The 27,144-nt window shown below is 36.5% G+C and overlaps 1 protein-coding gene across 1 annotated transcript in view; it reads left to right on the forward strand.

Moving 5' to 3' along the window:
- The window catches only part of LYST (lysosomal trafficking regulator), a 76,563-nt gene that overhangs the window by 31,455 nt on the left and 17,964 nt on the right, over positions 1-27,144 (forward strand). Inside the window, 24 exon segments of the mRNA XM_021392074.1 lie at positions 489-555; positions 1,365-1,474; positions 1,868-2,282; positions 3,436-3,580; positions 4,343-4,516; positions 6,196-6,356; positions 7,760-7,950; positions 9,262-9,507; positions 10,518-10,691; positions 11,669-11,818; positions 12,375-12,512; positions 13,284-13,482; positions 14,847-14,978; positions 16,363-16,990; positions 17,481-17,658; positions 18,360-18,529; positions 19,930-20,160; positions 21,075-21,241; positions 21,713-21,865; positions 23,270-23,461; positions 24,077-24,255; positions 24,894-25,100; positions 26,280-26,456; positions 26,926-27,002. Coding sequence (XP_021247749.1) covers positions 489-555; positions 1,365-1,474; positions 1,868-2,282; positions 3,436-3,580; positions 4,343-4,516; positions 6,196-6,356; positions 7,760-7,950; positions 9,262-9,507; positions 10,518-10,691; positions 11,669-11,818; positions 12,375-12,512; positions 13,284-13,482; positions 14,847-14,978; positions 16,363-16,990; positions 17,481-17,658; positions 18,360-18,529; positions 19,930-20,160; positions 21,075-21,241; positions 21,713-21,865; positions 23,270-23,461; positions 24,077-24,255; positions 24,894-25,100; positions 26,280-26,456; positions 26,926-27,002 — 4,661 coding nt within the window.

Genomic DNA, 27,144 nt, shown 5'->3' on the forward strand with positions numbered 1-27,144 from the left:
AAACTTTGAATATGTTAGGTTTTTGAATTATATTTATCTAAGATGATATTTGTGAAGGGTGTTGTTCTTAAGGAAGTGACTTGGACTTTTCAGTTACTTTTAAAATCTTGCCCAAAAATTGCGGAGAAGTTAAAGTCTCTTTGAATATTGCATTGTTATATACTAATGTACTGTGTTTCATCGTAGCCTGTTGAATTATGTAGTTCTGTTCTGGGAGAGAAGTCAAGGCAGCAGTTGCCAGTTGCTGAATGCATAGTGGCAAGGGACTCTTTCTTTAATCGTCTGGATTTCAAAGCCTTTCTCATGATGCAGTTGAACTGTACAGAACATGAAAGCATGCTCATTAGAAAACACATCAAATTATGGAAGTTTTTTATAAGTGGAATTATTTTTAGTTAAATCAGCAGTAGACATAAATTGAAATAAATTACTCATTAGTTCTGTGGGCTGGTGTATTCTTCTGATTGTTTCCCTGTATTTTTTAACAGGGAGCTGTTAAACATATTTTGGGAAGATATATGAATATACTGATACAAACAGAGTCTACTTTTCATGGTGAGTTCAAAGTTTAACTCAAATAACATTTTTTTATAATTTAATGTATACAACCTCAAATTTTTTAGCCCATAATGCAAACACAAAATTTACCAAGTAAATTCATTGGCAGTCATGAATCAGTGTACCTGTGTCTCTTCTGACACTTTTCTAATGTGTAAATAACCCTGTATTTAAGGGGTAATTTGAGTCAGTGGGGATTACATTATTTAAACATATGCTGACAGATCTGAAAACAACAGTTGAAATCACAGACCTCAGGTGACAATGTTAACAAACATTTTTCAGGAAAAATAGCAGTTGTGATGGAGTTAAATTTAATTAGTACTACAACGTAGGTTATTTCAGATTTCTTCATAACAGAGGACTGAGTGATATCTTGATTGGATTTTATTTCTATTCAGAAAATACCTAGCTAATCCAAAAACATGGAAGCAAATTAAATACTTGCCCTAAGGTAGCTCACACAACATTGTAAACCATCTGAGGACTTTAAACTATGGCTTTGTTGGGAGAATATAAGCAACCTAGATGCTAGGTTCCCAAACCTTCAGACTCTGTTTTATAAACCTGAAACCCAAGCTTGCAGTAGCAATCTTGATTTGTTCAAGTAAATTTTGAATAGTACTACTGTCAGGAAGTAGTTGAATCTCTCGTAATTCATTTTGTAATCATTGCAACTTCCTGAGCTTAAAGTGTTTTCACAAAACTCTAAATTCCATGTTAATTCTTTCTACTAACATTATCAAATACATTTTTTTTAAAGATTTCCAAACATTCTCCTGAAGAATATTATCTCTTATTTTTAGCATGTCAGATGGTGCTGGTAGACCTGCTCGTTTCTTTGATGAGCTCACAGACATGTTCAGAAGAACTAACTCTTCTCCTACGGATATTTTTGGAGAAGACACCTTGTACGGTATGTCTTCAGTAACACATAATAAAATTCAGAGGCAAAAAGAGAATCTCTTTGTACCCAAGTATTTTGGGAAATGAGGATGTAATAACAGAAACTCTGTAACTGACCAAATTCAGTTGCTGAAACAACTCCCTTTCGTGTTTTGAAAGTGTGACAGGAGAGGAGAAGAGGATTTAGAAATCTGTGTTCTTGAACATACTGGGAACTCTCTTCTTCAGCTCAAGAAAACAAGATTTGTCTTGAGTAGACTGACATTATGGTTATAGATGACGGAATATTGTATACTGTTAAACTTGAAGTAATTTCCTTAGTTATAAAGCACTTCCATTTCAGGAATGGGTGCTGCTTTAGCTGCAGGAATTACCTGATTGATTCTTGCTTGTTTATTTCTAGGAGATACTGCTTAAGGGAGTATTGAAGATTATAGAAACTAATATCGATATGAACCCATTACAGTACCTTGCTTTCCCTTTGCTACATGGCACAAATTTGAGTAGTTCTTCACAAAAATCCACTGGCACTTCCAACAGCAAAACTGCCGGACTATTAAAAAAAACAAAACTTTCACAGAGTAAGAAAGAGGCAGATGGTGAAAACTTGAGTCATCAACTGCTTTCTTCTTGGCACGTGGCCCCAATTCACTTGCCTTTAGTTGGACAGAACTGCTGGCCACACATGTCTGATGGTTTCAGTGTTTCCTTGTGGTTTCATCTGGAGTGTGTTCGTGAAATGGAAAACTCAACGGAGAAGGGGAGGAAAGTCAAGAGAAGACTTTTCTCTGTAAGAGAGAACAGCTTTGATAGTACAGGTAAGAATATAGTTCTTGTTCCTGTTTAGGTAGCACTGAGGGACTCTGGTTACAAGTATTTCTAATTGATGTGGCTTATACAAAAAGCTTGCAGTTTTTTTCTTTTGAGTATTGAACAGAAAGGCTTAGCATTTCTCATTGTTGTGTTCTTTGAGTACTGTGAGTTATACTTAGAGTAAGCATTTCCAGCTTTTTTGTAAACCAGGTTCATGCCTGGTTCCTTAGAAATTTAGTGTTCTCATTGAATTTTTAACTTCAGTAAAATGTCTTTATGCTGCTTCATGTTATGTTGAAGAGAATATTCAGTGCTGCAGCTGAAAGGTCATAAGAAATGACTACTGTCAGAGTTTACTGGTCTCTTAAGTATTGATGAAGCAAGTGGCTTTTGTGTTTCTTCTTTTTAATATAGAGCTACAAAAACTTCTTGATTTAAGATTTAATTATTGGAATTCTTAGCTAAAAAGCTGCTTCAAATCCATCATGAGCCTGAAGCCAATTTGATATAAATCCTTTAACTTTCCTCGTGCGTGCCATCATAGATATCAATAGCTGTAAAAACATTTATCTGTTTATACTATTGTAGGGGGTTGCCAGGTCCCAAAGTGTTTGAAGCAGAATCTCTTGGATTGTAATTTATAAAAGAGGAAATTCTTTGAGGTACTTAAAATACCTCCCAGTTGCAATACTTTGAATACCTCTATTTTACAACTTAAAAGCAAAAAAAAAAAAAGTGGGAGAGGACTGAATCTTAGAACTGTTAGAGCTGCTTTTGTGAGAAGGCCTGTGCTTTCACTTCATAAAGTAAAGCAAAAAATATTGGGTGTAAAATCATTCTTAAAGGGTTAAAGGGTAGCATGATTTGTCAAAAAGAAATGGAAAAAGAAGTCTACGCTTTTGGTGCACAACAAGACTTTTGGTTCTACATAGGAATATAATATATGACGTATTAAAAGTATCATTGAATTAGATGAAATATTCATGCTTAGTGTGTTTGCTTGATTACAAACAAAAATGAAGTGCTTATTTAATGTGTTTTTCAACACAAGAGACCCAGGTTTCGGAAGAGAATTGTATATACTAGCTCATCTAATAATAATAATTAAAAAAAGCATTGCTGTTGTAATTGCTTTTATAAACATGCTTGTATTTCTAGAAGAAACCAAATCTATAGGAATGGAGTACGTAAGCCTGGGAGATAAACTTGTTGAAGATGGCTGTATTCATATAATTTCATTGGGTTCCAAAGCATTGATGATACAAATCTGGGCAGACATGAACACTGGAGCTTTCATATTTCGGTATGGTGCATTGGTCCAAAAGTTGTTTTGTAAGCGTATGTATTGTCTTAGTCTAACTTCTAGTAACAGCTTGCAGAGAATGCTGCAGTAGAATAGAACACTAATGTCTATAGCAGACCTATTTTGCATGCATTAAGTTCAGTTTATTATATACGAGTCTACAGTATTATTAAATCTTGGGTCTCGCATGTTTCATATAGACAAACATAAATAATTGGCCATAGCGAAATACAAGGTCGGTCATAAACACAGTGTGATGCAGGGTAGCAATTTAGATGCTAATAAAGTGACAAAATAAACATATGGACATATGCAAAAATCTTTTGTAGTTACGTTTTCATACCTTAGATGTGAAAATTTATAATACTTATCATGGCAATCCTTGTGTCAATCTTTTGAACGCATTTTAGCATTTGTATTTCCCATAAGAAATGGATCCTTAAAATAGATCCGTGTTGGTATTTTAGAGCACTTTATTTTATGAAGGATTTTATTTTAAAAAACCAAACCAAAACAAATTAGGTACTCTGACCCCTGTGAAATACAGATACCATCTTAAATATTGATACGTATGTGTAGATTCATGCAAGTTAAATAATTCAGTTGAAAGCATAATGTGTTTGCCTAGATTTTGTTGAGCATTCTAAATAGATTACCAATTAAAAAAAAAAGAAAAATGTCACCTCAAAGTAACTGATAAATTAAGATATGGGTCTGAAAAGCAAGTTTAAAAAAAAAAAAACACCCTTTCTGTTTTCATAGTATGTGCATGGATCCAAATGATGAGATGAAAGCTGGCCTGCTGGCACAGGCTGAATCTCCAGAGAATATTTTCCTTGTGGGCAGGTGGCAACATTTGGCAATAAAATATAAGCAGAAGCAAGAAAGCAAGAAAAATATCCATGGAGAGCTGTCCCTGTGGGTTTCTGGTCAGAGGTAAACTACACAGTAGTTGATCTTCAAAAGATATTATCTGATAAGAAAATATCTATGCTACTTTACTGCAGGCTGAAGTTCTGTTTGAGAAGTCGATTCTGGGGGATAGGAGAGGGAAGTCTTGCACTGGAATTCCCATAGCTCCAGATTGTCTTGATTACTTTGAGAATTTTCAGTTCAAACATCATTGTTCTTTATCAGTCGTGGATAAATGAAAGAGAGAAATACTACAAGGCCGTGAGAGTAAGGTCCAAAACCAGTTATGGCAAGAAGTTAGCAGTAGGCTTGATCTTGCTGGTTAAGTTAAGAATCTGAGTGAAGGAGGTGTAGTTCAAGTACGAGAAATATGATTGAAAGGATAAATAAAGAAGAGATGAAGAGAAGATAGTCAATTGTTTTCTTCAAGAGAAATAGGGGAGAAGTGCAGCATGTACTTCAGGTAAGGTCTCAGTTGGCATTGGGAAGTACTGCTCCCCCTGAAAACTTGAGGACCCTAATACTAGGTTGAGTGGGCCTGGGCCCGTGTGAAATACACGTTGGTTAGAGGAAGAAGAATCAATTAAATTGTTAGTTACATTTTTCCTGAAGTCCAGACAATGAAGCCTTCTTTTGTATCCCAAATACGAAATAAGTGGTTAAAAAATTCCATTTTAAAGTAATCAAATGCATCACAAGTTCTTTTCTGTTTCTTTCTTGTAATTCCTCTACAGTTTGATCCATGGATAAGCAATTTCAAGACTGTTGTTCTTAAAGCTGTTGTTAAAGCTGCCGCATATTACTTTTTCTACATATGATTAACCTGGGATTGAAATTGTGAAGTGTAACACTTGATTTAGTTTGTTCTTGAAACTTACGTGGAGTTGATTTTTAAACAAGTTGAGCTTAATTTTCCCCCCTTCTGCTGTTCAGTCTTTGTTCTGGTAGATAGTGAAGCCCAAATATGGAGATGCAGGGGAAATGAAAAATACTACCATGCTATGCACGTGCACAGTTAATGAGGCCACTCTGTTTAGAGAGAGTTATCTATTTGCTAACCATTACATTCTTCCAGGGGAACTTCTGATGACCTTTACAGTCCAATTAGTCTGCCTGTGTAATTGCCCATAAGGTTCACTGGACACTTTCTCAAAGCATCAGGCTTATTGCCCGTGGTTGTACAGCACATCAGTTCTGACAAAGTTCCTTGGGAAAAGCAAATACTTGGCATGATTTCCAGCATATGTGAACCCTGGTCTTCAGTATGTTCATTAGCATGATCTGAGACTTCCCTTTTTGGTTGTGCTTTTTTCTCAGAGTAATAGAAATTCTTCTAAAACAGCACTGTTTTTCAAGAAGAGATGGTCACTCAGGTGCCTGTGTAGTATATATGCAGTTTATTTTTCATTGAAGTCACAGGGAATGAGGAAGAAATTTTCGGTCTAGGAAATTCTGGCTGTATGGCAAACATAGCTGCCGCCTTCATTCCTTTTTCCTCTTGTGCTGTATTTGAATATATACACCACTATGAAAATGAGTTTTAAGGTGCCTAGAAGTTGAAGATGGTTTTAGTAACTTAATGTCAATAGCAATATGGCTTCTGATCTGCTAAATATTAAAACTATTTTAAGTCTAAGCTGAATACTTGAGGTAGCAAATCCGATCACTTTCTGTTATTTATACTTCTTTCTATGTATTTTTAGGAAATGTGAGATCAACTTAGATTATGCTCTCCCAAGGAAATCAAGCTTGTCATCTGACAGTAATAAAACATTTTGTATGATTGGCCACTGTACATCATCTCAAGAAGAACTGCTTCGATTGTCAGGCAGATGGAATCTTGGAAATCTGCTTCTCTTCAGTGATACTTCTGTATGGTTTATTTTTCCTGCATAAGCCTTCATTTCTTCTTTCCTTCCCCCTTCCTGATCAAAGAATTAACTTGATTTTTTTTAACATGCTAACTAACTTATTACAGTCCGGACAATATATTTTTCAGTAGTGTAATGTATCAGAGAGGAAGTAAACATTTCTTTATTGAGGACTTCCTAATGTGTCCTTCTGCCACTGTTGTCTTGCCATTTCTGTGCTGTAGCTGGCAATTCTAGTTACTTCAGCCATTTGTTTATATTTCTTTAAATAATACCTTGGGGTAGGGCATGAAGAGATGGCAGTATTCACCCTATTTTTTCTTAAAGCGCTCAGTCTGTCTGCTAGAAAATGGGTTTAATTTACCTGCTTCTGAATTACTAATTTCAAATTACACAAAGAATATTAAAAAGCAACCAAAATTTAAATTGCTGAATGGTCCTTGTTCAATGTGCTTATTGCTGAAACTGCTGAAGTTACTTGAGAGTTTTCTTAGATATATAATTCCCCTTCCTCTTCAGAATCTTTTGTCCAGGGCTTCCAAATGTTTGTTTAGCCCCAGAAAGGGCAGGACTCTTCTGGTCATAATTCTCGTGTTTTCTCATGTGCAGTGGCTTAGGCTGCTGGGGTGTGTGGATGTGCTGTGTGTATGGACACTTTATATTTGTGCAGGCAGTAGATGAGATGCTTGTTTTAAGTATCAGCTCTACATGGTGAATCTATATCGTCTGATTTTACTACAGCCACTACAATTAACATTTCCAGAGAGCAGTGGATATACCACTATCCGGTTGTCATGTACTCAGATGTCATAGACTTATGTCATTCTGTGATCTTAAGCAACTGGTAGAGATGCTTCGTTTGAAGATGCACTCTCATAAATCTTACCTAAGATAAGCTGTCTGGAACGGGGATAATAGGTTCATTTGATCTTCCTTTTACAACATTATTTTTTTATCCTCTTGTTGGTTGTAGTGAGCTATTTATTGCTGAAGGATCCTTCTGAATCACTCTACAACATCATGGAGAGTTGAATAGCGTGTTTGTACTACCTGTAATCTTGATGTGCTTTGAAAACTGACGAGACTTGGAGAGATTTTTTTTTCAGTTTAAAAACAACCCAACCAGTGTAACTGAATATTCAGATATGCTGTATTCAGTGCATACACACTACTTTCCTGATATGGTTTCACTGTCCTTTAGCTCTGATCTGTGATATTTGACAGAATTCACTGGTCTGTAGTAGTTAGCACTGGACTCTACTGGTTGCTTCTGATCAGCAGTTCTGCTGATCAGCTGCAAAAACTAGCTGGTAATTTTCCTTGTGAAGTCTAAAAGTCTAGATGTAAGTTTTGCTTTATTGCATAATTAGAAGTTAATGTCTTTTCTGGATTTTAGGTGCAAAGATTGGACCAGAGGAAGCATTTTACTTATACACGTGTGGACCGGACTTCACATCTGTAATGCCTTGTAAATACGGCAAAACATTGACTGAATGCTCTAAGTACATAAGTAAAGATATTCTACAATGTGAACAAATTAAGGAGCTCTTCATGGCAAAAAAGGAAGTGGATGTTGGACCTTTGATTGTAAGTTTCTTAAAAGTGGTTTCTAGTCTCTTAGAACTGATGAAACTGGGGAAGCATTTCCTGCTGTCTCTTGAAACGCTTCACTTTCTCAAAGCAGACAAGAGCAGATCCACTTCTCATTAAAATCACTGCAGAGATCTTCTCATTTATTTCAGTGGGATTTGAAGTAGACACCTTGTGTGGAGATTGTGTTGATCTGGGTTAGATTCTGACAATTCTTACGTACAGTATTATAGATGCTGGAACATGTATATTTCTTTCTTCTGAGAAGCAGGCTCCACTAGAATTATGTACCTGCCCTAGAATGAATGGACAGCTCTCCCCTTGATCCTCATAAAGATGGTGAGGAGCAGCTTAGCTTAGTTCAACTTTTTGCATTAAAACCGGGAAGGTAGGAGGACTAATCTGACTTTAACAGCAAGCAGAAGACTTCATTCCAGTTCTTCAGTGTTTTTTGACAGCTGAAAGCTTGGCTGAGCAGTCATCTTTCAGCTGGCAGATCATAGCTTTTCTCATCTTCCTTGGCTGATACAGCCATGCCAAGTGCAGATGTAAATATTAGTTATATTAGAAAAAGAATAAAGTATTTTTTGTCAGTGGAGACTTTTTCATTTAGAGTATTATCTTCATGCAGGTAACACCTGCTGTATGAATTGTTCCCACTAGAGGGAATTCTCTGATCATGTTAATGTAGCTGTAAGCAAAGAATCTTTTTTTTGTGGACCTAATCCTTTTAAACGTCAGTACTAACTGGTAAAGTGATTGGTATGACACCAGGTAACCAGAGTAGAGCCACATGTTCAAGTGAAGAATTTGTCTCAACTTCTGCATAGCAAACAAATATCTTAATTGTAATTATTACTCTGACCTCCCTGATATGGTCAATTTCATGTTTTCTGTGAAAATTTGTCAGCTACTTTTTATGGAGTTGGTTTTGGTCTAAGTCTTTTCATGCTTAATACTTGCGTGTACTTATTTTCTTATAATCTTGTTCGTAACAGTTCTTATGGAAAACCGTTCTTATCCTTCAGTGGTAAGAGGAGGGTCTTTAGATTTATTTATTAATTTTTACAGAATAGAAGTTAATAAATTATGATTGCATAGATTTGCTAAAGTTCAGGAATTCTCTTGTGTTTTAGTATGCATGCATCCATACGGAGCTTAGAGCATGCTAAAGGTAAAGCAGGAAAGAACTACTGAAGTTGCTGCTACTTGTAGTTAGGTGACTTTTCTGTGTGCTTTTCTGTTTTTTTTATATCAAATAATTGGTTAAATGTCTTATTTCTGGCTAATAAGTGTCTCTTGCTTCAGGAAAGCCTTGCTGTTGTTTATGCCACATGCTGTCCCAGTCAGTACACCATATATGAACCTGTTATTAGATTGAAAGGTCAAGTGAAGACTGTACCTTCTCAGAGGCCCTTCAGTTCAAAAGAAGTTCAGAGCAATGTCCTGGATTCTCATCACCTGAAAACACTTCAGCCCATTGAATATAAAAATCTTCAGGGTATACTACATGAAATTGGAGGAAGCGGTGCATTTGTTTTCCTCTTTGCCAGGGTAAGAGGGGTGGAAGATGAACAGTGCACATCTGGTTTCCTGTATAAAACAGTCCTTTCAGGCAGCAAATCTTGTATTTCAACTGCCAAATGCATCTTAAAAGTCTGTATGTGATTTGTTTTTAAAGAAAATTTGTGTAAGGGAACTGTGGCATGAGTGCATTGCAAGAGAACTTAGCAGTTATTACTGAATTGTGTAATGATTTTTATAGTACAGCTGGTACGTAAGAGGTGCACTGGGGCTTCTGAATGTCAGAACAAATTTTTAGGAGAATTGTAGAGCTGGTCCTAATAGGACTTCAAGCTCAGGATATTCACAATGCAAATACAAATAAATGTAAAACTACAGTGTGTGCAGAGCTTGAACTTTATCTGAGAGCTTTTCTGAAAGGAGGCTGTTTAGCCATGTTCAAAGGTTTATCCTGTCTAAGAAATTGTACAAGTTTCCAGTTAAAAAAAAAAATTGCTCCTTCTTGGGCTTGCAGAGTTGTAAGAATTGAATAGGGAAGAATTGGTCCACTGTCTTCATTTGTCAAATTGTTTTTATGGACAAAATAAAACATAATTGTTCGGATGTGTCTAGGTGGAAGTACTCCATCTCCAGGAACTTAAAGTTAAAACTTGCCTTGAAGATTTAAGAAATGTCTTTTATTCTAGGGCAGAAAAAAAAAAAGCTTATTCCTATTAGTGGGTTATGTGCTTCAGGAATTTGTGACTTCACTGTATAACAAGAATTGGCATCTTCTACTTAAATTTTGTTTAGAATAATCTTATAAAGGAATGCTTGTAATGACTCCTCATTTTCTTAGTAGATAAGTTATCACAGTATGGATCGATACTTCAGATGTAAAAATCTGAATGTACGGACATAACTGTCATTTGTTGCCTATCTATGTGTTCTGAAAAATCTTTCATAACTTCTGGATTAACCTACTTATGTAAACACTTTTTTAGTTTTTTGTCTAAACATTTCCCATACAAACTCTTTCATTAAACTTATCTTTTCTTCAGGTTGTAGAGATCAGCAGCTGTGAAGACACTCAGGCTCTTGCACTGCAACTTATACTGTCTTTAACAAAATACAATCAACAGAGAATACAGGAAATGAAAAATTGTAATGGTTATTCCATGATTCACAGAGTGTTGATCAAACCAAAGTGCATTGTTGGATTTCGCATGCTGAAGGTACTCTTTAAACTTGATGCTGTGTTGAATGTCAGCACAAGTTTAGAAACTTCTGATTTTAATTGTACATTTGCAAAGATGCTTCAAAGGCAGAACAGTGATTTGGAACCAGTTCAGTCTGAGTGTTTTTACCTTCAGCTGAACTACTGATGGGAGAGTTGTAAAAAGAGTTGAAAGATCCTCATTTCACGGGGGTGGGAGGAAGTCAACTTCTTATTGAGAGCAAAGACCATTGAGTAAACTTAAACTCCTACACATTTAATGAATGGCTGGATTCTATTTTTGTTTTTCTAGCCTAAGTTGCCAGGGAGAAAAATTTGTATGTAGTGGATGAACCCTGATCTTTTTGTGTGGTCTTACTGCAAGATGGATAAGCAGCAAGGCCTTTGCTTGTGCATTTTGAAAACAAATAAATGAACTGCTGGTTATCTGAAGCATCTTGGCAATAACTCTTAAAAGTTTACTTGGTAGTCTTTGTATGTTGATTGTGAAAATACCTAGTAGTGATATTTTAAATGTGTATTTGTGTGTGTGTATGTGTAAGTATATATGGGAAAACACACAATCAAACTGTCTTTTGGTAGACAAAACTGTTATGGAATCCCTTATTTGAATAAAACAAGGGCTGAGCTTTCTATAATTTCAGAGCTTTGGTGTGAATATAATTCTCAAGCTGTAAAGTTTTGGAGGAAAAGGCCAGGTTAAGGCTTATAGATTGTCTAATAATTGAGTGCCTGTCTTGGTGCTCAAACCACTTAACACTTGAAAATGCAGCTACTGGTGTTGTAAGATTTGAGCCTCTGCAATGCCTACAATAGAGTTAGTGAACTCAAGTTATTTTCTAAGCTGGCCAGGTAGTAGGTATGTGCTTTCCCTGTCAAAAGATTGATGTCTTCATAAATATTTTTTATAAGGCTGGTAGGACAACTGATCTGTTTCGTACTTAAAATATTCCATATGTCCATGCCCTCTTTAAGACTCTCCTTGAAGGATGCTGCAGTGGTGAGGTTCTCTATATAAATGAGAATGGGCAATTCGTGCTTGACACAGATTCTACAGCAGTTATCCAAGATGTTCAATTGTTAGAAAAGCTACTTCTTGATTGGAAGATTTGGTCTAAAGCAAAGGTAATAAGTCTCTTTCTGTAAGTTTTTTTTTAAAGTCTGAAAGTCAATTAAAAATGCTTAGAAGTCTGGAATGCTTTCCTTCAGTTAGAAAACTTGAATAATTACTGACATCTAAAAATAAATGGTTCTTGTTTTATTTTGAATAGCTGGTAGCAGTGTCAAGCTCCCACTGTCAGTTTTGCAGGTTGCCTTAGTGCGTTGAATTCTGTAAATGTAACGTGTGTAAATAATTTTGTTGGTTGAATGGATTACTTTTTTTTAATCAATTCCGACAAGTTTCTAAGGGGAAAAATCTATGTGAAGTTAACCATCTGGTGTTAACAAAACAAAGAATACATGAAACATGGTTTACGTAAAATGTAATCTTTTGTAGCTTTAGCATAACTTTGATGGTTTCTAGTTTGGACTTGACCATTTAGAGTCACTGAATCTTATTTCACACTAGCAAAAAAGTGATCATGATTTGACTAATTCCTAATCTGTTAATTATTTTTTATGCGCAGTGTGGACTCAGCATTTTATTTTAAACCATATTCCTGTTTTGTTTGCTTTTCAGCAAGGTGTTTGGGAAACTCTGTTAGCAGCTCTAGAAATCCTTATCAGAGCTAACCATCACCAACAGATGTTTAATGTTAAACAGCTATTGAAAGCTCAAGTGGTGCATCACTTCCTGTTAACCTGCCAGGTTCTGCAGGTACTTCCAGTCTGATCCTATTTTGTGCTTGGCAAGTATTAGATTTTGCTTAATGGGAAAATATGGAACTACATGCTATAGGGGAAGAAAAATGTTGGAGACACTGTATGTCCTCTGTACTTCCAGGCCCCTTTCATCCTCTTCAGCAGGCACTGTTGTACAGTGATAGAGTTCCCTAATGAGTGAGCCAGCATTTCTACTGATGGACAGAAGGGGCGAGAATTCCTAACCACCTGTGACTACTTGAAAGCTTAGATATTAGGTTGCTTGAGGAATCCATGCACGTGGAAAACCTGAAAAAACTGAACCTTCGATACAGAACAAAGTTCTTATTACTGAGAAACATAGATGGGTTATGTGAATCTTCTAGCACCTGCCTCTAACTAATGGACTACCACTAAAGCATAGAGTTAACTTCCTATTTCTAAGAAAATGTGACACAAACTATATTGGTATATTTTCAGAAACATGCCGTTAGCTAGTGATGACTGAAATCTTACCAAAACCTCTGCAGGCTTTTTAATGAGTACAGATTTTAGTCACTCTATTAGAAGAGAACTTACATAACATCAACAATATTGTGTTTGTCCTGAATTTTGACATTGTTCCCCTTGGCTAATGTTGAGTAGGTAGAGTAGCTTTTTCAAATTTTTCAAATGATACAAGTTCTACTGCTTTTTTCCTTGTCTGTTTTCCTATTACAACATGATAATTAAAAAATACTGTCAGATGAAAAATGTAACAGTTGTACTGCTCTTTCTTTCTTTCTAGGAGCATAAAGAAGGGCACCTTGCCTCTCTGCCTCGGGAAGTTTGTAGGTCATTTGTGAAAATAATTGAAGAAGTACTTGGATCTCCCCCAGACCTGGAATTGCTGACACTGGTCTTCAATTTCCTCTTAGCTGTTCACACTCCCACTAATACCTATGTTTGTCATAATCCTACCAACTTCTACTTCTCCCTGCACATAGGTAGATATGTCATGTTTAACTATAAATACACAGTAAAATATATTCTAATCTCCGAGTAGAATTTTTATATAAATGTATGTATATCGCTCTTATAAACTACTGTTGTCTGAAATCATTTTGGTTGCTGTATTAGAAAGATTTTATATATCACATTACTGGCTCAGTAACATATGTAGTTCACATTATTGAAAGAATTTCTAATTGGACTTCGCTTGACTTACTAGGAGGGCTTTATTCTGTCTACAGATAATAGCTTTGGGTGTGTCCTGAACTTTCTTTAAAGTTTGCTGCTGCTAAATGTAATGCATAACATTTGCTGCCTACATGGCTGCCTACAATACCTATGAATATGTAGAAATCTGACAACTCGGAGGTACATATGGTTTTGGAGCACTAGAAGCTTAGGCTCAGAGGACTACGCATATTAGTGCATTGCTGCTATATATTAAGTTTTAAAACTAAAACCTCTACTTGGACAGACTGATCTGGAGAAATTGTTAGTTGGCCTGTTATATAAATTTGCCACAAAAGACCGTTTCAAATACACTTTAGCTGGTCATTTCTGAGGATCAATCTATCAGGATTTTTCATATAAATAGTCGTTGCAGAAGGCTAGTTCAGAAAATGTATCAACCAGAGGGGCTCACGTTGCATCATCCCACAAAGGATTTCTGTAATGTTTTCAGAATGTCCTATGTAAATGATACACTTGAATCGATGAAAACTGCAGTCAAGCATGTTGTCAGATCTGAATCCCACTTGGGAAGCATATTCTTGCCACTTCAGTTAAATTGTTGTTGCTTATTAAATGTTTGTCATTTAACAACGCAATAGTTTTAATATTCAGATCGTACAACCTTCGCTGTAATCTATGTAAAAATTGGAAACTTGATCAGTTAAGTGTTTTCTCCTGTTGCACATGCCTGTGCCTCCGGTTTTAGTAACTGACTTCTATTCAAAGGCAGAGTGTGGCTGTGTCTTATCTATCATCTAAAAATAATAGATGTAAAATTCCAAGTAAGAGCAGAACTCATTTCTGGTATTTTGAGCCTTATTAGGTGAACTTACAGACACTGTTTTGACACAGCAAGTCAGTATTTCTAGCTGTACGTGTGTGAGGATTGTCTCTAAATGTAATTACTTCAGAATAGTTTATTTTGTATTCTGGAGTAAAATATGAAGATAAGTCACTAAAACAACAGAAAACCTGTTCTCAGGTTATTATTCTCAGATGCTAGTGAGTCAAGCACTTCTTGTTAGCTTCCAGTGATTAGCTTAAACTGTAACCTGATTACTGTGAATCTTGATGTACCGAGAACGTGAACTTGCAAAGCTTTTGTGTAACTTTCCCCTTTTATTTCTAGATGGTAAAATTTTTCAGGAGAAAGTTGAATTCCTTATGTACCTGAGAAGTTCCAGCAGTGGTGGGAAGTCAATAGATGGTTCTGCATTTGTAGTTACAACTCCAACTGGATTTTCAGCTTTACCACTGGAAGGTAAAAGAAGGAACACCTAAGGATGTTAAGACACTGTCCTTTGTAGTGTCCTGGAGTATTGCTTTCCCACAGATTTTTCTTCCTAAGCCCCCTACCAGCACCCCTTGGAGTTAGATGTTGGACGGCAGAGTAAGAAGGACTGAACTGAACAGACTGCCTCAGCTGCTTTTCTTTCTTAAATGAAGAAGAAATTACTGTGGTGATGGCTCAGACAGAGAAGCGGACCAGATAGCTGAATAACTTTTGTTAAACTTGCTAGAGTCATATGAGAATACCTTAATTAGCAGTTAAAATAGTGGGCTATTTGCAGCTATCCTATGATGCATCTGAATACTTCCTGTGAATTCAGTATATAATATTCTGTTGCATCATCATTGCGTTAGTACTAACTAGCGTGTAGTTTCTGAAATACTTCCAGCTCCTTTCTCTAGACTAACAGAACTTCCTCTACCAGACTGGTCTCCCTCTTGAAAATGTGAGGGGAGATACCTGTAATGTGCTCTAAATTAGGACTGCTTCAGGCTGAAATGTGAATAATGTAAATAGAATATGCAGTAATTTGTTACAAATCTAAAGTACATGTAATGCCTTAGTGTAAAAAAGTTAAAAACTCGCTAGTGAGCAGCTTGCCAGTGCCCACTGAAACATGTTGGTATATTAAACCTAGACCTCTTACACAGGAGGGATGAGAAGCCTGCTCTTTGATTTTGCTTTGAACAGGGAGGTTGAAATAAACAGTTTCCATAGGTGCCTTTATCACAGGATCATAGAATGGCTTGTGTTGGAAGGGATCTTGGAGGTCATCCAGTTCCAGCCCCAGCCCCTTGCTGTGGTCAGGGTCGCCAGCAAGGAACCCATCAAGCCTTGCCTTGAATGCCTCCAGGGATGGGGCATCCACAACTTGTCTGGGCAGCCTGTGCCCATGTCTTACCACTGTCTGAGTGAAGAATTTCTTCCTAACATCTGACCTAAACCTCCTCTCTTTCAGTTTAAGTCCATTCCCCTTTGTCCTATTGCAGTCTACATGTGTATAAAGTCTGTCCTTATAGCAGCCTTCCACCCTAAGTGATTCAGTGATTCTGAATTAATTCTTTCTGATGATTAGTTAAGAGGATCAGAAGGTAAATCTCAGAACATGAGTTCATTTGGAAAAACTGTTCAGCAATTCATGCGTTTTCCCGACTTGATCGTGACTTGCCGAATGTATGGCTGCATAATAATCTGGTATCTCTGCTTGATTGTTTGGCAAAATCAGTGTGGAATCAGTTTTGCTGCGTAGGATTAGTGTGGACATCAATGGTACGTTCCACATGCAAATAAAACAGTTATGAAAATGCTTGTTTTGAGTGCAAAAGCAATGCTAAAGATATCCTTATTTCTCTAGGGGGTAGTTCTGAGGCTAGTGTACAGCAGAAGATAAGTTCTCAAGTACCTAAAAGGCTTTGCAAAAGCTTACCAGCATCTCCTACTTCATCACCTCAAGTACATCGAAAAAGACTAATGGAAGGATCACAAAGGAGCATTGATGAGCTGCAGAATATTGGCAAGTATGATTTCGCTGATCTCGAGGGTAAAATTGTTTTTGAAGGACATTCTGAAACCGTAAAAAGGGTACAAGATGATTTTCTTAGCAGCTGCGAGTCTGCAAAAACAGTTTGTGATTCAGAATTAACATCTGCTGAAATATTTGAAGACATTACAAAAGAATAACTATCTGAAAACACATTTGAGAGTAAAGAAGCAGATGCAAACCTGAAACGTAAAGAAGGTGATGCTGCACCTCAGCTGTTGCTGCGTCGTCCAGACAATCTGAAAGGATTGCCTTCACTTCAGAAGAGTCAGAGTACTTTTGCATGGTTGGGCTTAGCATTTTCTGTTCATGGAGGATCCTCAGCCATTGCTCGCTGGCCAAGCTTTGCTGACAAGAATGCACTTCCTGAGGAATGGGAAAATCTTGCTTTTTCCTCAGCAAAGGAGAATCCCCGAAAAACATACGAAAGCTCTGATGACAGGTAAGCAGATTAAAAACAGAATAAATAAACAGTAGCTCACTGTACTGGGGAAGTTTCCCATTTCTTGGTCTTGGTTACTGTCCTACAAAATTAGGAAATCTGCAAGATTAAGGGAATTATTTTCAATGGCTGTAATAAACTAATTCATTAAGCTCTTGGTAGTCTGCAGAATTGTTGAATTTTTAACTCTCAAATTTATATTTTCAGTTCATAGTTAACGATACTATCTACAGTATGAGTGGGAACTTGTTCCGCTGTCTCCCCAGAAAACTCATAGTAATATTTCTGATCACATTACTCCTTTGTTATCCAACATCAAAAGTAAACATTAGACATAAAAATTTAATATTAGTGAAGAGTGATTAATAGGGGGAATGTTTGTCATATTCCCCCTACTCCACCCCCTCGATCTCAGCAGTAACTAGCAATTACGTGTTTATGTTTCCTGTTGTAGGCAATGAACTGTGGTAAAACATTCCTTTGTCTTCAGGTATACAGAAGACTGTCTTGTGCTTATCTGTTGTGGATTATATGACCTCTTGCAGGGAGTTCTCCTGATATTACCAGATATCATGCTAGAAGATGTGATGGACAAACTTATCCAACCTGATTATCTTACAGTTCTTGTGAACCACCCATCTCCTCTCATACAACAAGGCGTCATTAAAGTAGGCCAATATAAAATGTGAAATTGTCTACTAACTTAGATAGCATCAGAAACGTGAAAAAACTTCTTTGTAAGCTTACTTGTCAGTTTTAAGATCTGTTTCTACTCTCACGAATTATAAAAACAAAAACAGACCAAAAGAACAAAAAAAACCCCAGAACACCAAGCCTAAAGAATCTTTGAGATTAACATGGTCTGTGAGCTGAGCCCCATGGTTTACACACCAAGGGGGAGGGATTAACAAATACAACAATTCTGAATGCATTAGTTGACTTAGATTTAATCTGCATGTATAAGGAAGAAATCCTTTTATGATGAGGGTGCCCTACCATTGGAAATCTTCAGTTAGAGCAGAAGGGGCTTTTGAGCAACCTGAACTAATGGAAAGTGTCTCTGCCGATGGTAGAGGGGTTGGAACTAGGTGATCTTTAAAGGTCCCTTCCAACCCAAACCACTCTGATTCTGTGCTTGTTGGGTACATGACAGTTTCCCTTGAACTTGACTTAAAACCTGCAGTAGTCTTCAGATTAAAAAGGTAAATTCAGCTGTTGTGTGAAACGAGAAATTTAGACTCTAGTTGAAATGTCACGATTTAAAAAAAAAAAACTTTGAAGTTAACTGCTTAAATCACAGATAAGAACTAAACTTCCATGAGTTTTTAAATATTGGAATCTTATAACACAATTATGTATTTATTTTTAGTTGTTGGATGCATATTTCAACAGAGCAAGGAGAGAGCAGAAGGAAAAATTCTTAAAGATTCGTGGTTTCTCCTTGCTTGCTAACCAGCTCTACCTTCACCAGGGGACTCAGGAAGTTGTAGAGTGCTTCTTGGAAATGCTCTTTGGCCGTTCTGTTGGCCTGGATGAAGAGTAAGTGATCCTTTGTTTTTGCATCCTGTAACTTAATATTTGAACTAAAAACTGCACTTTTTTGCTGAAGGCAAAGATGTGATAACCTTCTAATTCCTGTTTTTCTTCCTTCCTTTAAAAAATCATTTAAAAACTTTAAGTGTTTTGTTGCTGCTTTAATGCATTTTTAAGTGCTTTAAACTACTTACAACTAGTGTATGCTGTTGGTTAGCAGCTTCATCTGATGGGTGCTATCAGCTGGGATGTTCTAAACCCTCGGGATTTCTGAGGACCTCAGAGGCCTTTACACTTCGAATTTACTGTAGTCAGCTTAACTTCTCTTATTCATCTCTGATCCTACTAGACTGCTGCTACTGGATTTTGATAAGTAATTGAGGAAAAAGCTTGATGCCACTTGTTTCCCTGGCTTGGTTCTGAGTGTAAATCCCTGTTTCCTGTAGAGCCTATCCCACAGATGTGCCATTTACTTGAACCAAAGAATCACCCCATACTTGGCAGGAGCAGAGATTTGCTTTGAGCAGACAATTAACTTTCTAAGCAAGTGGTGTATTTTATAATTAGTTTGACAACTTAATGGTTGTGCAGGGAGGATATGCATCTAAGCGCAAGCAGCAGTGCATAAATCTTGAAAAAAGCTTGTTCCCAGTTGCCTTCCTTGCAGTATTTGTAATTGAATGACTTCTACATGTTGGCCTGATCTTCACTCAGTACAAATATTCCTGTTTAATTGCAAGACTTAAACATTCTGTCTGCTTAACTAGCCTCGAAGCAGAGAACTGTTGTTTTCTCAGGATTCATTATGAGACTGGAAAGTTAATTCTTATGACACATTCTTTTGGATTGTACATTAGTAGTTATGCGATGGGATGATAACCTTAGAGTAATCCAGTTTGTTAATGCATGAGTAATACAAGACCTGAAGCTCTGCTTTTAAGTTCTGCAATTAAAATAAGTTAAAGTTGCCAAATTTGATCTAAACTTCACCAATGATCAGTATAAGATATCAGACCTGCTGCTAGGTCAGTATGATTTCAGTGATGCCAGGATTTTTTTTGTTTTCTTGATATTGTCTGTGCCAGTTTTAATATTTATTACTGGAAATAAGTCATTCCTGTTTACTGATCAAAAAACCTGTTTTTGTGAAATCTATACTGCAGACCATTGGTAGTTCGCTGAAGTTCCAGGTGTCTTTAGGTACTTCACTTCAAAGAGCCATGAGGAAATGTGTTATTTTACTCGCTTCATTGGTAGCGACAGTGCTACTGTAATGAAGTGTAAGAAATCACTGTCTACATCTTTGCTAAAATGCTAGTATAGACTGATATTGTGGCATTTAAAAATTCTGTATATACCATGCTGCTATTTTAAGGATATTAGACTGACCTCTTTTATTTTAATAGATTTGATCTGGAAGATGTCAAGAATGTTGGACTTTTTCAAAAATGGTGTGTCATTCCTGTGCTGGGTCTTATAGAGAACTCTTTATATGATAATGTTCTGCTGCATAACTGCTTCTGTCTCCTGCTACAAATTATGAATTCCTGCTCCAAAGTCACAGACCTGCTGCTTGATAGTGGTTTGCTGTATGTGTTGTGTAATACGCTGGCTGCTCTGAATGGACTGGAAACCAAGTGAGTATTTTATCCATTGCTATAAGATAACGCAGGCACAATGTTAAGAGTAGCAAAAACTGAAGTGTATTGTGTTCCTGTTACTTCATAAAATGTTTGGAGAACACGTATAAAACGCTGTATTTACGGTTTACAGCTTTCAACTCTACCTCCGAGTAAAAGCTCATGTTTAGATATTTCGTTTAAACAATAGAATATGCTCTTTATAAAATATCCGTTGAATGACTTCAATTTTCAAGTGAAAAAACCTGTTGAAATGCAGGATTCAGTGTGTGTTCTCAATGCTTTTCCTAATAAAACTTGAAGTAAGATAAAGGCCCAGGAGTTGGTTGCATTCTGCCCTATCTATAGCAAATGTCAAAAGTGCATAAAGAATCCCTCCTTTGCTGCCTGTGATTTAATATTTGAGATGTCAAGTAACTTCAATAACTTCATTTATGAACGTTCTGTTCTTCTTTAAGAATGGTTATACAATGAAGGAAGGAAAAGTGGAGTTCCTTGAATATTTATTTCTTGATATGCTGAAGAACTAAGTAGATTTTAATCTGATTAATTTAAATTCAGGATGGTTGTAAAATGAGAGATTATCCTGAATTCTTCGAGGTGCCATTTGAGAAATTTAGATTTCAGAACTGTTCTTTAACTTACAAATCTGATAATAACAATTGTTTTTCTGATGGAACTTTGTTACAATCTTAATTTTACTGTCATAAAGATTTTTCAGGCATCCAATTTGTAAAGTTAAGCTCTTTGATTGCAACTTCCAAGCTTTCAGTAGTTATGTTTTTATATCAAATACAATATAATATTAGATATGGCTGGCAGAAGTAACGGGGTGAATAGTAATAGGTCTTGTTACAGCTTATGGTCTACTGGCACTGTACTGTTTCTGGTAATTACAACTTTGTTTGCAGCATTCCCCTGAATGACTACAAGTTACTTGCATGTGATATACAACAGCTCCTGGTAGCAGTTGCAATTCATGCCTGCAGCTCCTCAGGTTCCCAGTATTTTCGTGTTATTGAAGACCTCATTGTGCTGCTGGGTCATCTTCAAAATAGTAAAAATACAAGGATGCAGAGTAAGTTATTCCCTTATTTTAGGGGGTCACAGCACTGGAGAAGTAAATCCATTCCCCGACAACTTGCTTAATATTCCATTTGAGGGAGAAGGGGGAATTTTCTGGTTATGAGATCATCTTTTTCCTCAAAGTAGTACTTCCTTGGAAGCCTGTCTTGTGGTTGTGTACTGCTAATCTGAAGGAACAATGGCTGTAAGTTCATACAGGATGTTTGAAAAGAAACATTCTGTAAAGTTTTTACTTTAGCTTATTGTGTAGTAATTCAGCAGCTTTTCTGTGAGTACTCACTTGTGTACTATGCACCTTTGTGTAATAGTGAGCCGGCTTTCTATGTGGCTTCTTTGAAATCAAGGACTTTAGTTCTCACACTTTCTGTTCTTTTACTTTTTTTTTACATACACCTGGTAAAAATTCTTGAATACTTATGAAGTAAGAATCCACCACGCGTCCTGTGTGTGTCTCTTCCTGTAGATATGGCAGTTGCTCTGCAGTTAAGAGTTCTTCAAGCAGCTATTGAATTAATAAGAACTACAGCAAACAGAGATGCTCAGGAGCAGGCTGGTGTGGCCCCATCGCTATCTGCAGCGCATCGTGCCATGTTTCAGAAGCGTAAAGGCATTGCTGGTGAGTAGCAAAAGTCTATACTTGTACTCCTGCCTTTGTTTGTCACTAGTGAAACATCTATTTTGAACTCTAATTTTGGTGATAGAACAAGTGAGTTCTGTTCTAAAATATATATTGATTTATTTTTATTTATCAATATATATTTTGGAACAGTATAACCTGTACCCATTTTGAACTTGTTTTTGTATTACAAGAGGAGAATGGGGTACTGAATTGACACTTCAGTCAACTTCTCAGTTCAGTCTCTAAAGCCAGATGCTGCCTTCCTTTGAAAAGAATCCCAATTCGTGAGTTGCTTAGTGAAAATGTTTTTCAAGTAATTCTTAGTAGTTTTAATACCAAACTTCATGATGAAATACCAAAATAAAGTTAGTTCTTCTAACTTCCACGTATCTACAGTGTGGGTGTTGCACTATTACACAGCTTTAAATAAGTGATTATCCTGAAGTAATACCTTGCATTGCAAATTTAATTGGGAACATGAGATTGCATGATTCTACCACAGCACTTACTGTAAAACATTTGTGCAATTCTAGTAATTCAAGAGTAATACCGTCTGTGTATATAATGGCTTGTGAATAATTCTATAAAGCTTTTGGAGTCTTCTGACTGGAAACGGCATGTGAGTGAAGCTGTATTTAAGACTTGGTAGGATGCATAATTTAAAAACCTGATATGTATTTCAGTTGTTTAAAAAAATAATCTATTATTCCTTGTTTACTATGGAAACGTATTTCTGGATGTGATGCTTTCAAGGCCTTTCCACATCAGCCCAGTAAATGTAGTGAAAATATTTTTTGCTAGTGAATCCAGTAAGACACTAAAAATAATATAACAATACAACTTGAGTTACAACCAGGACTATAACGTTTTTCTGAAAGAATCAAATGCAGTCAAGGCTTACCAGTTCAAGATTTTTTTTCTCCAAGGCATATTTTGATAATACAGTTAGAAATAGTTCTGTATCAACCTTGGTGGCAATGGGTATGATAATAAATGTTCATTTATATGCTGTAACTTTAAGTGACTCCTGATTTGTACTGATACATCTAGCTTCTGATAGTAAAAATAAACACATGAAAAATTACAACATCCTTTATCGTAATTGCACTGCGGAAAAGGAATAACAGTACCTTAAAATCTCCTTTGCACAAGAATACTTAAGTTGCTCAATAAATCTTATCTTGACTAATTTTATGATGCCATTTCTTTATGTATTTATTTCTAAATACAAGCCATCTTGACAGAGGCAAGCACCCAAATGACACTCACTCCTTTTAACATGATGTATTTCAAGTGTTCGATTTCATCCAAGGATTTTTGCGTCACTTGATGGAGACAGTAACTGGGTGATTAACTTGGTGTGTTTTAGTAGGACACTTACTAATGCTTCTCTACTTGAAGGTTCCAGAAAGTTTTCACCTGCTCAGTCTGATGCTCTGCTGATGAAAATGCGTTCAGTAGCAAGTGAGGAGTTTAACATGATGATGCAACGGAGAATGAGTCAAGAAAATCCTATCCGAGCCACTGAGACTGAGTTTGTACAAAGGTTGCAGAGGCTAACTGTCCTTGCTGTAAACAGACTCATTTATTCAGGTAGGAATTTGTATTCATTTGTTTTGTCAGCGCCAGTGTAGCGTTTCATGACAAATGGATACTTGCTTTTGGAGAGTCTGAAATAGAATTAATGCTACTGACACTAGTTTAATGAAGTTAATTCTAATCAGTCAGTCTCTCAAAAGTTTGTCTTGCTGTATCGTATTACTGACAGTCAGATCTGGATGTCTGAATAAACTGACTAAGCTATTGTAGTTCTACATCAATCTGTCCAAGCTGCCTGAATTACAACCTGAAGTCAAAAAGTGAAAATGTAAAAGGGAACTTCTTTCTCTTTTAAAATGCATCAGTTTGTATGTTGCTATAAAATGCCTACATTTGTTAGCAAGACTTCGGGAGTTAGTTCAAATTCCACAGAAACAAGCGAGTGTCCAGTGTGAGGGGATGAAGAGTTGAGCTACTCTGTGATTAGCTGTAAATGCTGGATGAATTGATTTGTGAGGGAATTGAAATAAGGAGTACATATTGATACTTAAAATAGTGTAGTATAGTAAGTATGGTAGTAAAGGCAGTGTTTGATTTGATGCCAGCTAAAGGAACATAGAATTAGCTTCACTGAGATGGTACTGATCAATTTGTCTATTAAATTTTAAGCATCTACTGAAGAGTGCTTTGACATACTGGGTATAACAGAAACCACAAGTCAAAGCAGACTTGCAGCATCCCAGCTGGAAGTTCCTGAAGAAGAAACCCAGCAAGAACTGCCTAACAGAACAAATCCTTTTCTGAAAGAAATGTTCAAAATGGTAGTGGAAGGAATCAGACTATCCCCTGTAAGTAACTAACTACATGTTTTCCACGTAAAAGTGTATTTCATAAGGTTCACTTAGAAGAAGGTCACAACATTTAGCAAAATTCCGCTTCTTTAATGAGCACAAAGTTTGAATAAATTTGTTTTTCCCCTGAAATCTTGAAATCAGTTGTTGGACCATATAAAAGGAGATTTGCTGTACATCCACAGGTAATGCATAAAAAGTAAAAAAGGATAGTTTATCTGATCAATTTGTCTGTAATATATTTAACAGTTCATATTGGGGGGTATCGGGAAGCAAACCTTTTTTCAGTTGTTGCTGAGTTTTGTTTCCTAGCATAGAGTTCCTAGCCTGTCAACCTTTCCAAGATGACTATGTTTCACTTCGGTAATTTGAAAGGGTTATATTGGGAAAAATTAACTTACTGCTTCTTGCGTCTGTATTTCTCTTAAGTCATCTCTATAAAAATTAGCTCAACCTAATTTTCTTTCTAGCTCTGGGAAATCTAGTTTGTTAGATCCATTATCTTCCCATCATGCCTTACCTGTAGTACTTCTCAAAGGCTGCGGGTCTCTTTGAGCCCTAGCACCTCAATCAAATGCCTGGTTTAAGGAAGCCCTATCCCTCTGTAAAGACTAAAAAAAGTCTCTTTAACTTAGGGCACCAGCAGAACGAGCACACCCAAGCAGCAATGGAAGAGAATCCTCTTGTCATGTAAGGACACTTTCCGTACGCAACTTGGAAGACTTCTTGTGCACATGTTGTCTCCAGCAAGGCCACTACAAGAAAGAAAGCAGGCTTTGGAGATGGTCCGTGAAGTGAACCATCAAGAGATTCTGTGTGACTGTCTTAGTCCAACTTTGCAAGTAAGCTTTAGGGTATTAGAGAAATCTGTAGAACTTGGATTCATACTTCTGGCTTAGATTGTGCAATTAACCAAAACAGGGTTTGTGGCTGAAGTTGTTCGTGGCTATTTTAGCCTGCGTACACATCCACAATTAATCTGTTATCCTGAGGATAGATAGCTTTGTAATGGGCAAAGATGGGACTACTTCTGGTTGTGTTGAATATGTAGCACATCTTCCGTGTTAGAAACAAAAGGTAGTACTAATTTTAACAGGAGGAATTGGAAGGTGTTTGAAGGAGATTAATGAAGGCATTGTGCTTGCCCTGAACTCTAACTCCAGACTTTCTGAAACTTGTTAGAACTGATTGCCACAGTATCTTGAGTAAGTCAGTCATAAATTAAAGCAGTACTCTATTTTTCCTTATTTAGTCTTAATTCTTTAAGTGAAATTGTGTGTTCTGTTTCTTAAAACTCAAACACCTGAACAGCTTCTCCTCCGTTTCTGGAATTGAAAAGGAGAAAAAAAAAAAACACCACATTTTTTGATCGTACTCTATACTAGTTTGTGTACTGCAAGCTTGTGAGAAAACATTTCTTAGTCATGACCTGTTATTGAATAGCAATGTTGCTGTTTGGGATCTTCTGCAAGAATGAAATAAAATTAATGCACAATACGCTAAGGAGGGAAAGTACTTATTGCATGCACCTGTGACGCTTAAATATTTCTGATCACATGTACAGTGGGAAGAGAGCTGGTATGCTAGCAGTGACTTCTCTGGGAACGTTATACAGTGAACGTTTATGCCTGTGTCTGCTTAACTTCATTATTTGTCAGTTCTAATTTGTTAATCAAGCAAGGTAAAATTAGGAGCCTCTGGCACATACTTGTAGAAGTACAACCAATGTACTTTGCAAAAGAATCTTGACTTTCCTGTAAGCCATTTAAAAAGTCACAAGTTGCTGGGAGAAGCTTGAAAATGTAGAGGATCTCATTTGGTGTGTTCTTTCTAGTTGTCTAAGTTTGTCTTTGGACATCAAAGCAGCCATTTTCTTTAAATCGCAGAAGAAATAGAAGTCCTAGCTGACTGGGAAAGGGAATAAGGTTGGAGGAAGCAAGAAGTTCAGTGTTGTATGTATTTTAAGAGGTATGGTCATTCTCAATTTTTTTCTTCCTGCCTTCCTTCTTTTTGTCTTTTAGCATGGACCTAAATTAGCACTGTATCTGTATGAGTTAATGTGCAATCACATGGATGAAATGACCAAAGAAGAGCAAACGGCAGCGGGAGACTTTGTGAATACGTTAAAATGTTGTGGCTATAAATGTATTCCCCTGAGCCCAAGACCAAAACCAGATGTAATAAAAGCTTTGAAAGAGGTTTGTGAATGAACAACTTTACTTCAGAAAGTGGATATACTGAGACAACTGTTTGTTATGTGGGAATGGAATTCTAATGAAAAGAGTCTTGTTTGCGTTGAGCATGGCTTATGTTTTGTTGGGATTCTCTTTGAGTTCTGAATATTTCTTAAGCATGCTCAACACTTCGCAGCAACCTCATGTGTTACTGCTCCTTGGTTAAGTATATTACTTAAAGCAAAAATGTGAGCTTGCAGTAAGCAACTAGTATCTCATGGTCTGGAAAAAAAAAGAATTTCTGACTCTTCGCAAAAAATAAAATTACATCTGAATGTATTACAATGACATTAATTGAAATGAAGATGTTTTAAATGCTGGCAAGGTATCAGGTCAACAGTTTTCTGACAGTCTTCCTTTTAAATTGGAGTATCCCTTAGCCTCTGCTTAATTGTTTCTGAGTTGGGAGAAATAATGTAAAATTTCTGTTCAGGATCAGAAGAAGTATGAGATGGAAGAAGGTGTGAACAAAGCTGCTTGGGAGAAAACAATGGCAAATAATCGACAAAAGTAAGCGCTTTCTTAAAAGAGCTGCAAAAACTCCCTCAGAACACTGCATGCTTAGCACATTCCATCACAGTTACCAATGTGATTATTATAAATGTGTGGGATTTTTGAATTTAACAGCACTGATTGCATTTTGTAAGAGTTT

This window comes from Numida meleagris, chromosome 3, assembly GCF_002078875.1.
Source record: "Numida meleagris isolate 19003 breed g44 Domestic line chromosome 3, NumMel1.0, whole genome shotgun sequence".
Classification (NCBI taxonomy): Eukaryota; Metazoa; Chordata; class Aves; order Galliformes; family Numididae; genus Numida; species Numida meleagris.